The sequence below is a fragment of the Urocitellus parryii genome, chromosome 13, assembly GCF_045843805.1.
Source record: "Urocitellus parryii isolate mUroPar1 chromosome 13, mUroPar1.hap1, whole genome shotgun sequence".
Classification (NCBI taxonomy): Eukaryota; Metazoa; Chordata; class Mammalia; order Rodentia; family Sciuridae; genus Urocitellus; species Urocitellus parryii.
The window spans coordinates 61145957-61158386 of NC_135543.1; the positions used below are offsets into that span (position 1 = coordinate 61145957).

General features: G+C 46.5%; 1 protein-coding gene across 2 annotated transcripts in view; it reads left to right on the forward strand.

The window, feature by feature from the left end:
* Positions 1-2877: 2877 nt before the first annotated feature.
* Ppp4r1 (protein phosphatase 4 regulatory subunit 1) overlaps positions 2878-12430 on the forward strand; it is a 51007-nt gene continuing 41454 nt past the window's right edge. Inside the window, exons 1-2 of one of the 2 annotated variants that reach the window (XM_026412436.2) lie at positions 2878-2958; positions 3044-3088. In XM_026412436.2, the coding sequence (XP_026268221.1) occupies positions 2952-2958; positions 3044-3088 (52 nt within the window). In that variant the 5' untranslated portion in view covers positions 2878-2951. Of the gene's footprint in view, positions 2959-3043; positions 3089-3685; positions 3734-12430 lie in introns of those variants that run through there. The other variant, XM_026412439.2, reaches the window with a different exon arrangement.

Sequence of the window (12430 nt, forward strand, 5' to 3'; positions counted from 1 at the left end):
AACAAAATCAGGGCTTACTGGCCACAGAATTAGATAATATATTTTAAAAAAATATTTTATAGTTGGACATCTTGCCTTTATTTCACTCATTTATTTTTTGATGTGGTGCTGAGAGTCGAACCCAGGGTCCCATGTGTGCGAGACCAGCGCTCTACCGCTGAGCCCCAGCCCCAGCCCCAATACATTTTTTAAAAATATTTGTTAGTTGTTGTTGGACACAATACCTTTATTTTATTTATTTTACGTGGTGCTGAGGATCGAACCCAGGGCCTCTAACGTGCTAGGCAAGTGCTGTACTGCTGAGTCATAACCCCAGCCCAGATAATACATTTTTTTTAAAGAGAGAGAGAGAGAGAGAGAGAGAGAGAGAGAGAGAGAGAATTTTTAATATTTATTTTTTGTTTGTTTGTGGTGCTGAGGATTGAACTCGGGCCGCACGCATGCCAGGCGAGCGCGCTACCGCTTGAGCCACATCCCCAGCCCCCAGATAATACATTTAAAAAAAAAATTCACTTATGACACTCTCCCTACTTTACAGATTTCTATGTCAGAGCAGGGTAAGAATTCCTGTAACCTAGGGGCTTGGGAGGCTGAGGCAGGAGGATCTCAAGTTCAAAGCCAGCCGCCGGGGCAACTTGGCAAAATCTGGTACCCCTTGGGAAAAAAAAAAAAAAGAAAAAGAAAGGGCTGGAAGTGTATCTCATTGGTAGAGCACCCTTGAGTTTGATCCTAGTATTACAAAAAAAAAAGAAAGAAAAGAATTTCAACCTCATACTGTGCCCTGACCATTAACAAAACAGGGCATGTGATAACACTGTTGACTACACTGTATGTGAAACTAGGTTAAAGGTACACAGGATAATGATTGCTATTATTTGCTTAAATGTAATTTTTTTTTTTTTGGCACTGGGGATTGAACTCAGGAACACCTCACCACTGAGCCATATCCCCAGCCCTTTTTCTATTTTATTTAGACGGGATCTCGTTGAGTTAATTAAGGCCTTGCTAAGTTGCTAAAACTGGCTTTGAACCTGCAATCCTCCTGTCTCAGCCTCCTAAACCCCCAGGGATTACAGGTGTGTGCTACTGTGCCCAGCTCAAATATAATTTTTATAAGGAAGGAATAAAGTACATGTTATAGAGATAAAGCCATTTATCTGTGAGAAAGCAGTAAAGAGTGAGAGGGCGTGTGCTGAACTCACTGATGTTACTAACCACACTGGGTCAGGGACCTATGGCACTTCGCACCTCAGCTAGGATGGCAATGGAACACAGAGCTTTCTTTCAAGGGACAGGGAAGTAACCCCTGTTTTCTGCCGTTGCTGCCCCCTTACTGGAGGTCACCAAGGCCAGACTTGCTGAGGCCTAGCTCCCACAGCAGAGCCAGCCACCCCACATCCTGGGCTAGCACTTGGCACAGAGTTTCTATTTTCTCTTGATCACTGAGAATTCTAAGTCTGGCTTAGCTGGGGAGAATATCAAGACTGTGTGGTGGTCTCCTGACCACCTGGTGGCTGAAGCAGAGTAGGCTGTGGAGTTTGTGTTATGCAAGATCACTAGGTAGTGTCAAGAGCCAGGTGGCCTCTCCTTCTCCCTGGCCTCTCCTAGGTAGCAGGGAACTCTCAGGGATTGAGTCCCCCTCCGCTGGCTGCTGTGGACAGTTCCTGAATTTCCAAGTCCTTGCCATTTTGAGTTAGCATCAGCTGAATTCAATAAGGGCATTCTGTAAGGAAGGAGAGAAATATGAAAGTTTGGCCTTTAGTTTTAATTATTCTATACTTGGAGTTGAGTCCATTTTCATTTTTATCACTCTGAACTTTTATACCATACAATCTGTGTTCTATCTTGCGACAGCTGAGAGGAAATCTTTTGAAATAGCTGTGCGGAACCCCTTTTTTATTAGACAGATTTTTATGCATTTCAGAGGATCTCGTTCCTTAGTATCTGATGCCTCAATGCCACTAAATGCCAATGCACTGTCCTTAGTTAAGGCTACAGTGCAGAAAAGCGCACACTGATGATTTAGAATTCTCTCTTTTAAGAGAACAGGCCCCCTGAAGGGCGGGCAGGGTTTTGTGCTCCACTCTGGCGGAGTACCATTTTGGAAACCTCCGGAGCCGGATTTAGACTAGAGTCAAAGAAAGGGCAGTGAAAAGGAGTCAGCAAACCTGGTTTTAGCCTACTTTGTGCCACCAAGTGTAAGCCCGTCGCTTAGCTCCTTTAAAACGATAGGAATAATAAAGTGTAGGACACAGGTTTCAGCTGAGAAAGTGCTGCCAAAATGACTTAAAAGACCAAAAAAAAAAAAAAAAAAAAAAAAAAAAAAAAGGGAATCACAGCTCCATGCGCATCTCCGGGACAGCAGACGTGAGCAGGTTCGCGGGGCCCACGGGCAGCACTGGGCAGCACGCCTGCGCTCTCCCGCAGGCCTGGCGGACGCGTGCGGCAGGGCCTCAAGGACCCAGGCTCAGTAGGGAGATCGAGGAAGGGGGCTCCGGAGGGCAGGGAGCTGGGGTGGCCGGGGAGGGGCTCCGCGGGGAGGGGCCGGCCGGCGGAGGGGTCGGGGGCGGGCTAACAGGGCGGCGCCTCCTCGGCCCGCAGACCGAAGCCGCCCGGGAGCCGCCGCAGGGCCCGGAGACGGCGCGGCCGTGACCCAACAAAGCCCGCGCGGCGGGGCGTGGGGCAGCGGGCGGAGGGCGCGCACGCCGGGCGGCAGCTCGCGCGCTCGCAGCTGTACGCGCGCCGCCAGGCCGAGAGTGCGCGCCGCCGGCGGCGGGAGCGAGCGAGCGGGAGCGCGCACACAAGCGCGAGCGGGCGGGAGGCGGCGGCGCGGCGTCCCGAGCCCGAGCCCGCCCCGCGCGCCGTCCCCGCCGCCGCCTGGCTGCCCGCGCCCACCGGCTCCGGCTCGCGCCGCCGCGTCGCGGGCCCCGGGCGGCCGCGGAGCGAGCAAGATGGCGGGTACGTGCCGGCGGGCGGGCGGGTCCCGGGGCCGCGGCCGGGGGCGGGCGGCGGGCGGCGCTGACCGGCTTCTCTCTCCTCGCAGACCTCTCGCTGCTCCAGGAGGACCTGCCGGAGGACGCGGACGCGTGTGAGTGGCGCGGCCCGCGGGGACGGGGAGCGCGGCGGGCGGGCGGGCGGCGGGCGGGAGGGGACGCGGGGGGACGCGGGGGGACGGGGACGGCGGCAGGGACGCGGGGACCGCGGGGGACTGGGACGCCGGGGCGGCGGCGGGAGACGGGAGACGCCGCGCTCGCTTCCGCCCGCCGCGGCCGGCGCCGCCTCCCCGCCGCCGCCTCAGCCTGGGTCGGGCCTGGAGCGCGGCCTGGCCCTGTCGCCCGCAGCGCGGCCTGGCCCGGTCGCCGTCCCCTCAGGGCTCGGGCTTGAGGGTGGCTTTCCGTGTGGGGAGGGTCCGGGTCCCGACGCGGCTTCCGGGCCACGGCGGAGCCGGCCGAGGGCGCCGCCGCCCTTCGTGCTCTCCGAGCCGCGCGGCGTGTCCGGATTGATGACAGCGGGGACAAAGAAGGGCCGGCCGCGCTGTCGCAGGGCGTTCTAGTTGCCGTCGAGGTGCGCGACAGATGGGGGCCAGGGGACGCCCGGCGTCGCCGTGCGGGTCCCCGAGGCCAAAGAGGTCGCCGTCCTGCCGCGCCCTCGGTGCCCGGGTCGGCCCTGGCCTTCCTAGGCTTCCCTGGCCTCCATTAGCCGTGGCTCCTGAGTCTCTGGTTGTCAAAGTGCGGTAAGGGAGAGCTTTACCGTCTAGAGAGACCCCAGCAAAGAGTTGGTTTTTTTTTTTTTTTTTTGAAGAAAGGGAATCCCGTGCTAAGCCGCTGGTGGGTGGGCCTTTCCCTGATGGCCTCTTACAGGGAGCGGAGGGACCGGTCCCGGTGCTGTTCTCCCTGGTCACTCACCTGCGGGTGAGCCCAGGCAGATATGCTCTCAGGTATCTTGCAAGGTGGGGACTGGAGAGGGGGCCCGCGTTATGTTGCCTCAAGACAGGGCTTTTTAGTCTCGTGTTGAGACCTTATAAGTGAAAGATTCATTCATTCAACAGGTATTTAAGACTGACACTAGCGAGAACTTCCCAGTGTTCATTTGACCTCAGGGGTCATGGTTATGCACCCTTTGAAGGATGAGGTGCAGTTCCGCCCGGCCTAGAGGGGAAGGCTGTCCTGGGAAACATGGGCCCTGAACAGGATGGCCACGGCCTGAGCCCCTAGTGGTTTACAAACGGTTGTCAGGAAGACCCCAGAGGCTGTGCAGTGACCACACAGACTAGAGCTAGACAGCCTTGTTGCAGTCTGAGCTGTGCTACTTTGGGCAAACTGGGCAGCTCAGGCAACCTCACTGTACTTAGATTTCACTCTTGTAAGTGGGCATGATAAATATCCCCTACATTGTAAGAGTCCTCACGACAGGACTGGACTTAACGCCTTTGGCACTTAGAACTACCTGGGTAAATAGCGACTCTTGTGTTTGCCATTCTGAGTAAAGAGCAAGGTTAGCATAGAGGAAAAGCAGAGAAGGAGTTACTGATGTCAAACTTAACAGAATTGATATAAATGCTGCCACAGCTTGCACTGAACTCTTTTTAGGTTCTGTTTTTATGTTCACTTTAATTCAGGATAAAAATTTAGGTATTTGTTGGAAAGCACCAATTATTTGCATATTTACAATTTTGTTGAAAATTGTTTGAGAAATTGCTCATTTTTCTCAATTGCTAAAGTTCTTACAGGTAATACCTTTACCCAGAATACTCAGGGGCAGAGGATCTTTGAGCCTAAGGCGGTTTACAGGACCCCTTGCCTCCTGTTGTAAAGGGATAGAAAGAGGCCATAGTGTCTGCATAGAGGGCACGATGGTTGGTAAGGGGATAAAACAGCTTGGGAACCCAGAGGAGCCATAGAAAGCAGAGGCAGAGAGTGGAGAGTGGAGTTGGCTTCGAGCCCATGGGTGAGTTTCTCTCCGCCAGTGCCAGGGGGGAGGCCAGCCTCCAAGGTAGCATGTGTTTCACTCTTCCATCCAGCCAGGCCTGGTCTAAGTTGACCCTTGGATTGGAAAGAAATGATTGTCTGATCCAGTTCTAGAGCCTGGTCACCTGCCTTAAATGCAAGTGGAAGAGAACACTTCTGTTGTACAGGTCACTGTAGCTGTGGATTCCAAAAGGACGTGGTGGAGTCCAGATCTTGACAGGGGAAGCATTGCTAGGCCTGAGTTAGCCTCAGGTCAGGTGTTTTGATTTGTTTCTAAAGTCTCTAAAGTCTGGAGTGGGGAAGAGGGTTGGTTAAAGACTGGCTTGGTTGATAGCTGTGAAGAAAAAAAGTCCCCCAATCCTAAGAAGCAAAAAAATGGATGTATTATATAGCAAAAAGCCATGAAGTTTTGTTTTGTTTTTTGTGGTTTGGTGGTACTGGAAATGGAACTCCACCTCACAGGTGTAAGGCAAATGCTGTACCACTGAACTATATCCCCAGCCTCCAAAAAGCCATAAAGATTAAGTAAAATTATCATTAGGCATAGTAAAAGTTGAAAAGTGATGGTAGAGCACTAGCCTACCATGCTTGAGACACTGGATATTCAGTTCTTAGCACCGAAGAAAAACAACAAATGAAACAAACAAAAAAAAAAAAACCCCAAAACCCTAAAGTGATTATTTTCAGTACTGTATCATGAAATGTACTTTGAATTTCAAAGTGAAAGCAGGCCAGAGACTTCATTTAAGTACATGTCTCAGCAAATTTCAATGTTGGATAAAATGTCATTTTTATGATTTTTGTTCCTTGAATAATAGGAAGCAATACAAATTTGTAGATAGACTTTTAAGAAAAGATACTCAAATTTCTATTGTCAGCTTTTCAAAATTCAATTTCAGTTTATATTGAAGTTGCTAGATGTCTAAAGTGATAGAGCTAGGACTTAACATACAGTAAGATTTGATGAGCTGATGTTTATAAAATAATCTCATTGAAGGAGTCTGATTAAAATTAAAACTTTAGAAGAATGGTCATATTAACACTTAGTAGTTATGGAGACTTTCAAGCACAGATTATTTTTTCCCGCCATCTTGTGATGTATAGACTGTGGTATTCTAATATTGGTAAATACGTCAATTAATACCCAAAGGGACTACAATATTTTCTCAAGGAACAAAACTCCTAAATTCAGATGATTGTAATCCAGGCCTTCTGATTTTAAATATTGTATCTAAAATATTATCCCTTCTCAAGTCTCACATTTTACAACATTGAGCAGCCCAAACCTGTCACATAGGCAGTTTGCTTGAGGCCATATTTTAAAGGCCCTTATGAAGTATTCCAAAATGTTGTGTGGGGTTTAGTTTAGTTACCTAGAGAGAAGAGAGTCAATGGAGGTTGGGAATAATACAGCTTATTTAGTCCTTCTTAACTTTTATGTTAGAGAAACTAGGCATGATGTTGATGAGTTTTTGAAGCTGTTTTATGGAACATGCCATCCCACAGACTATTTTATTGTTGAAGTTTTGGAATCTCTTTATGTTGCTCTGATTTTCTTGTTTGAGGGCAATGTTGGAGTACAGGAATGACAAATCCCGAGGTCATTACCTTCAGTAATGACAAATTACTGAAGGTCACTGCTCTGATCCAGTGCCTGGTCTTTAGCCCTCTAGCTACTCCCTGCACCCCCCCAGGGATTGAACTCAGGGGCACTCAACCAGAGTCATATCCCATTCTCTTTTTGTATTTTATTTAGAGACAGGGTCTCACTGAGTTGCTTAGGGCCTCGCCAAGTTGCTGAGGCTGGCTTTTGAATTTATGATCCTCCTGTCTCAGCCTCCTGAGTCCCTGGGATTACAGGCCTGCGCCAGCGTGCCTGGCTAGCCCTCCAGCTACTTTTAGAAAACAGTTCCAAAAAACTTCCTACAGTCCTTGCCACTGGGGGAGGAGCTGAGAAGTAGAAAAACGTGACTGTGTCCAGTAGTGGCCAGAGAATCACCAAAACTCTCAGAGGTGCTCTTGAGCATGATGATGTTTAGGGGTTCTTAGGCAGGGATTTGAGAGAGTGAGCAATGAGACTTGGTGACATGTTTTGTTTGCTGCTAAAAGATGAGACAGGAGAAGTCTTAGAGGTAATATGATTGATGGCCTAGGAAAGAGTGCTCTAAAAATGGTCTAGTGGTGGTGGGGGCTGGAGCTGGGCTCAAGTGGTAGAGCACTTGCCTTTCCCGTGTGAGGCACTGGGTTCCATCCTCAGAACCACATAAAAATAAATAAAGTTATTGGGTTCATCTTCACCTAAAAAAAAAAATTTAAAAATGGTTTAGTGGTGTCCATCTGTGTATAAAATCATTAATGATGCTTTAAAGGGCTTATAATTCCTGACATAAAATTTTTAAAAAAGGGGGGGAAACTTTTGTAACTATACATGGGTTTGTAGCTAAATAACCCAAAAAAAAAAAAAAAAACAAAGAAAATACTGAAACTAAACATAGAGATTTTGTTCTTGCCTGTGAATGATCAATCTTGTAGGTGAAGTTCAGAAGTCGCCACATTTCTTTGGTTACTGGTTTATTATTTCTGGTTCTTTTGCCTCAGTCTTTCATCGAAACAGAGAATTTGTATTTTTTTTAATTAAACTGATATTACCTTATATCTACATTTACATTAACCTTTCTTTTTTTTTTTTCTTTTATTTTGCAGTATTGAGAATTGAACCCAGGGGTGCTCTACTGTTGAGCTACAACATATCCCCAGTCCTTTTTAATTTTATTTTGAGTCAGGGATTTGCTAAATTGCCCAGGTTGACCTTGACTTTGTGATCTTCCCATCTCAGCCTCCCAGGTAGCTAGGGTTACAGGCATGTACCAGCTTACCTGGCTACATCTTTTTTTTTTTTTTTAATTGCTGTAAATGGATTTTTTTTTCTCTTGATGGTGAAGAATTTTTGCTGTCAGCTATGGGTTAGAAAGAAGTCCCTCAGCTTGAGCTAGAGTTTTACTTTGCTTTTCCCTTGTATCTGAGAATGACGCTAATGTGATGTCGGACGCACAAAGGAGGTTGACACATGGCTTTTGGACCTGCGCAGTGAAAGATCAGTATTCCCTATAGCTTCTTAGGAGGGCTTGGCACCTGCCTGCTTTCAGCAGAGGTCCTTGAGTGGGCTGATCACCTGACCGTTCTTCCTCCCACAGTCGTGTCCTGACTCTGCTGTCTTCAGTGTCTTGGCTTCTTAGTTCCCTGGACTTGGGAACAAGCTTGATGGCTGGCCTGATTGATACCAAGATTGGCGGTGAGCGTCTTCCAGGCAGTAATTGTGGCGCTATCGCAGTCTGGGTCTGTGGAAGGAAAAGGCACTGGCTTTTTAGACCTTTAGACCTGGGAGTCACATTCTGGCTCTGCTGTGTAATCTCTTATAATCCTGAACAAGGTGCTTAATGTTCCCCAGCTGTTTTATATCATGAAATGTTGATGGATTTTGGATTGGCTCTGGTTTTTGACTATTACAGATCAAGCTGCTGTACACATTTCATGTCCAGTTTTTTACGTAGATGTGTGTGTTCCTTCTCTTGGGTTTGTATCCAGGAGTATCTTAGGAAGTTGTCCGACTGTTTCCATGATGGTCACGCCAGATTCCATCCGCAGGGCAGTGTGCAGGTCCTCCCTCCCTGGCTGCTCTCTCTGGCAGCCTTCATTCCAGCCCTTCTGCTCAGTGCGAGGTTTCTTTGAGGTTTGAATTTGCTTCTCATTAATGGCTAATGATGTCTGTCTTCTCATGTGCTCATTTGCTGTCTGTTGCTTTGGTAAAGTGCCTTTCCACATCTTTAGCTCCAGGTTTTGTTGGAACACCTTCCCAAGTTTTAGAGTTGTTTATATATCCAGATACAAGCCCTTTCTCAGATACTCAGACAAGTTCCATATCTGCGACTTGTCTTTTCATTGTCTTAATGGTGCAGTTAGAAGAGCAGAAGTTTTGAGTTTTCTGTTTTAATTTATTGTTTTATCACAGAGGCCCTTTATTAGGCTGAGAAGTTTCCCTGACTTTGTTGATAGCTTAAGGAAAGTAGGAATGGGTGTTAGATTTTGTTGAATACTTTATTCTGTGTTTATTGAGAGGATTCGATGTTTTTTTTTTTCTCTTTTAGTTTTTCAGTTTGATGAGTTACAGTGGCTTTTTGAATAAGTATTATTAATTATTCATCAGCCACCACAGCAGGTACAGCATCCTGTGCATACCCACCCTGCAACGCTGCAGCTTCATTCAGCCCTCAAACATGAACTTTTTAGGGGAAAGAAGAGGCAGTGTAGGGTACTTACTTTAAGTGATCATGCCAAAATGTTACTGCTAGGATCTGAATTTAAATTAAGATTCATTATCATCTTTTCTTTAAATATAAAATTTGTTTTGGTAGAAATAGCTCATTTTTTTCAAGACTTTATTTATTGGGGATTGATGGTAATTTGGTCCTGAATAGTTCAAATTTTATATTTGAACTACTAGGGAAGAAAGGGTTTATGTGGTGGCACATACCTGTAATCCCCAGAAACCTGGGAGGTTGATGCAGGAGGTTCACAAGTTCAAGGCCAGCCTGGCAACTTAGCAAGACCCTGTCTCAGAATAAAAAATAGAAAGGGCTGGGGATGTAGCTCAGTGATAAAGTGCCCTCGGTTCTCCAGAACAACAACAACAAAAAGGTAAAGAAGAAAGAGTCTTTGTAACCAAAATGATTGGATTATTAAGACTATAAGGAAACCATTCTCTCTGAAGGGAACGAAGGACATGCTTGTAAAATCCACATGTACAGGCCTTTGATAGGCTGCATACTTCTGTATCACGGGGTTTAGAAAACATGACCTTGGTAACCAGTTGGAAAATACACTGCCCTTTATATTTACTTATTGTATGTTTGTCCCTCAGAATCTATCAGGATTGTTTCCAGGACCCCCTTGGATACCAAGTCTGTGAATGCTCAGGCCCCTTTTATCAAATGCCAGATTTGCCCATTATCTGTGCACATCCTCCTATATGACTTCAATCATTTCCAGATGACTTACGATGCCCAATACAATGTAAATGCTATATAAATAGTTGTTAGGCTGTATTATTTGGGAAATAATGAAATCTGTGTGGTTTAGTACACAGGCCAGTTTTCTTTGTTTGTTTTTAGTACTTTGGATCTGAGGTTGACTTAATATTTGACTAAATCATACTTCAGAACATCTGGACAAGGAGGTAAACTATACCATAGGAAACTATTTTGTGAGGCAGAGATAGGAGGATTGCAAGTTCAAGACCAGCCTCAGCAACTTAGCAAGGTCCTGTCTCAAAACAAAAAAATAAAAAGGATATGGCTCAGTTGTTAAGTGTCCTGAGTTCAATCAAAAAAAAAAAAAAAAAGATTTCTGCTATAAATTTACTTGTGAGATTGAACATAAAGGACAATTTTGTACTTGCTTATAAAGATAATTTCTAAGGATTTAGTAACTTTTAGCATTTATATTTGAAGGAAGGAATTCCAGTAAACATTATTTGTTCCAAAGTACAAACTAAATTTGACATGCCTGTTGCTTAAGGCTGTGTTTGGTGAGGACTGAACTGATCTTCACATTTTTGTCTTTTCTATTAATTTTTCTTCCCCTAGCAAAGACTCAATTGGGTCTCTGCTACAACACTAGACCAGCGTTGGAAAGTTCTATAAAGGGACAGAGAATGAATAGTTCAGTTTTGTGGGCCACATGGTTTCTGTTGTAACTACTCAGATCTGCCGAATGGCCAGAGCAGCTCTGGGCAGTATGTAAATGAGTAGCCTGCGTGTCTTCTGGTCAGACTTTATTCACAAGAACAGGAGGCCAGCTGTCCTGCTGTCCGAGATCTACCCGCTCTCCCTATACTGGAGAATCCAGGCCTCCACGTTTCATTTTACCCACAGCACAGTGCCCGGCAAACAGTGAACTTTGAGTACACATTTGCTTCAATGAATCTTGTTTTTTTCTGGCCACATTAGGTAAGGCCATAAACTTAATTTTAAATAATGAAATTTTAATTTTTTAAAAATGTATTCACTTATTTTGGCAGTACCAGGGGTTGGCACCAGGGCCTCTCTTGCTAGGTGAGCACTCTTCCACTGAAGTACATCCCCAGTCTTAGGTTTTCCCTCAGTTGCCCTGGCTGGCCTTGAACTTAAGATCCCCCTGCATCAGCCTCCTGAGGAGCCTGATGATAGGCCTGTGCCACCACGCCTGGCTCATACTGATATGTTTGAAGTCTTCTGGGTTTATGTGTTTCCTCCAGAATTGATTTAGGCTGTGCCTCTTTTCACTTTTTGACAGCACAGGTATAAGTGTTGTAGTTGTTTCTCAGTAGTCTCCCTTGGTCAGAGGCACTAAGGGCTGCTTCTCTGTTACTGGCGATGTTGAGGTGCCACCCTTCTCCCCTGTGAAGGTTCCAACACTGGGGACTACCCTGTTCCTACAGTGAATCTTGCCCCAGTCCTTCTGCTTTGCAGGAGAGCTTGTCCTTCCTCCCTATTCATTTCTTGGTGTATTTATTCGTAAAGACTTCAGAAAGAGAACATTTGATGGATTGATTGTTGTCTTATCAGTATCAAGGCAAAAAAATTGAAGGGGAGGACAGAGCCTCAACCTTTTCCTGTTTGATAGGATATCATCAGCCATTATGTGGGGGATAAAGGGGTGTTCTGATCAAGCATGGTGAAAGTGACGTGTACAGATTCCTCGGTTTCCTTCAGTGTGGTACTTATCAAAGGCATAATGTGCTGATGCACTTGTGAGTGACAGGAGGGTTAAAGTGTGTTAGAGAGACCCTGACTCTCCCAGCACCTCTGTGGGCATCTTCCATTGATATTAAATGAATCTGCTGCTTTTGTAATAAACATTAAATTGGGTTTTTTTAGGGAATTGTGTTGAGGAGTGGGTTAGTGGTGGCAGAAGAAAAAGAGAAAACAAACTAAACACTGCTGTGGCTGGCAAAGTAAACCTCAAGGGCTCTCAAGGCTGCAGGAATGCAGAGGGAAAGTCTTTTTTTTTTTTCAAAGAGAGAGAGAGAGAAATTTTAATATTTTTTAGTTTTCGGCAGATACAACATCTTTGTTTGTATGTGGTGCTGAGGATCGAACCCTGGCCGCATGCGTGCTAGGCGAGCACGCTACCACTTGAGCCACATCCCCAGCCCCAGAGGAAAAGTCTTAATTGGAGTAGGAATGTCCTGTGAGGTATTTGTAATAGGTACATTTAAACAGAAGAGGCTAGAGCGGCCAGAGCAGGATGGATGACACCACACAAAGCCAGAAGGCAGTTGACGCCAGCAGGAGAGAGAGCTTGAGGAGGCCTGTCCTACTCAGCCAGTGGGTGGGATGGAGGGCTGGGGAGTGCAGGAATGTGGGAGTGAGTGGGGTTGGCATGAGGAGCGCCTGGGGATGGGTGGAGCAGGCACTTGCTGTCCT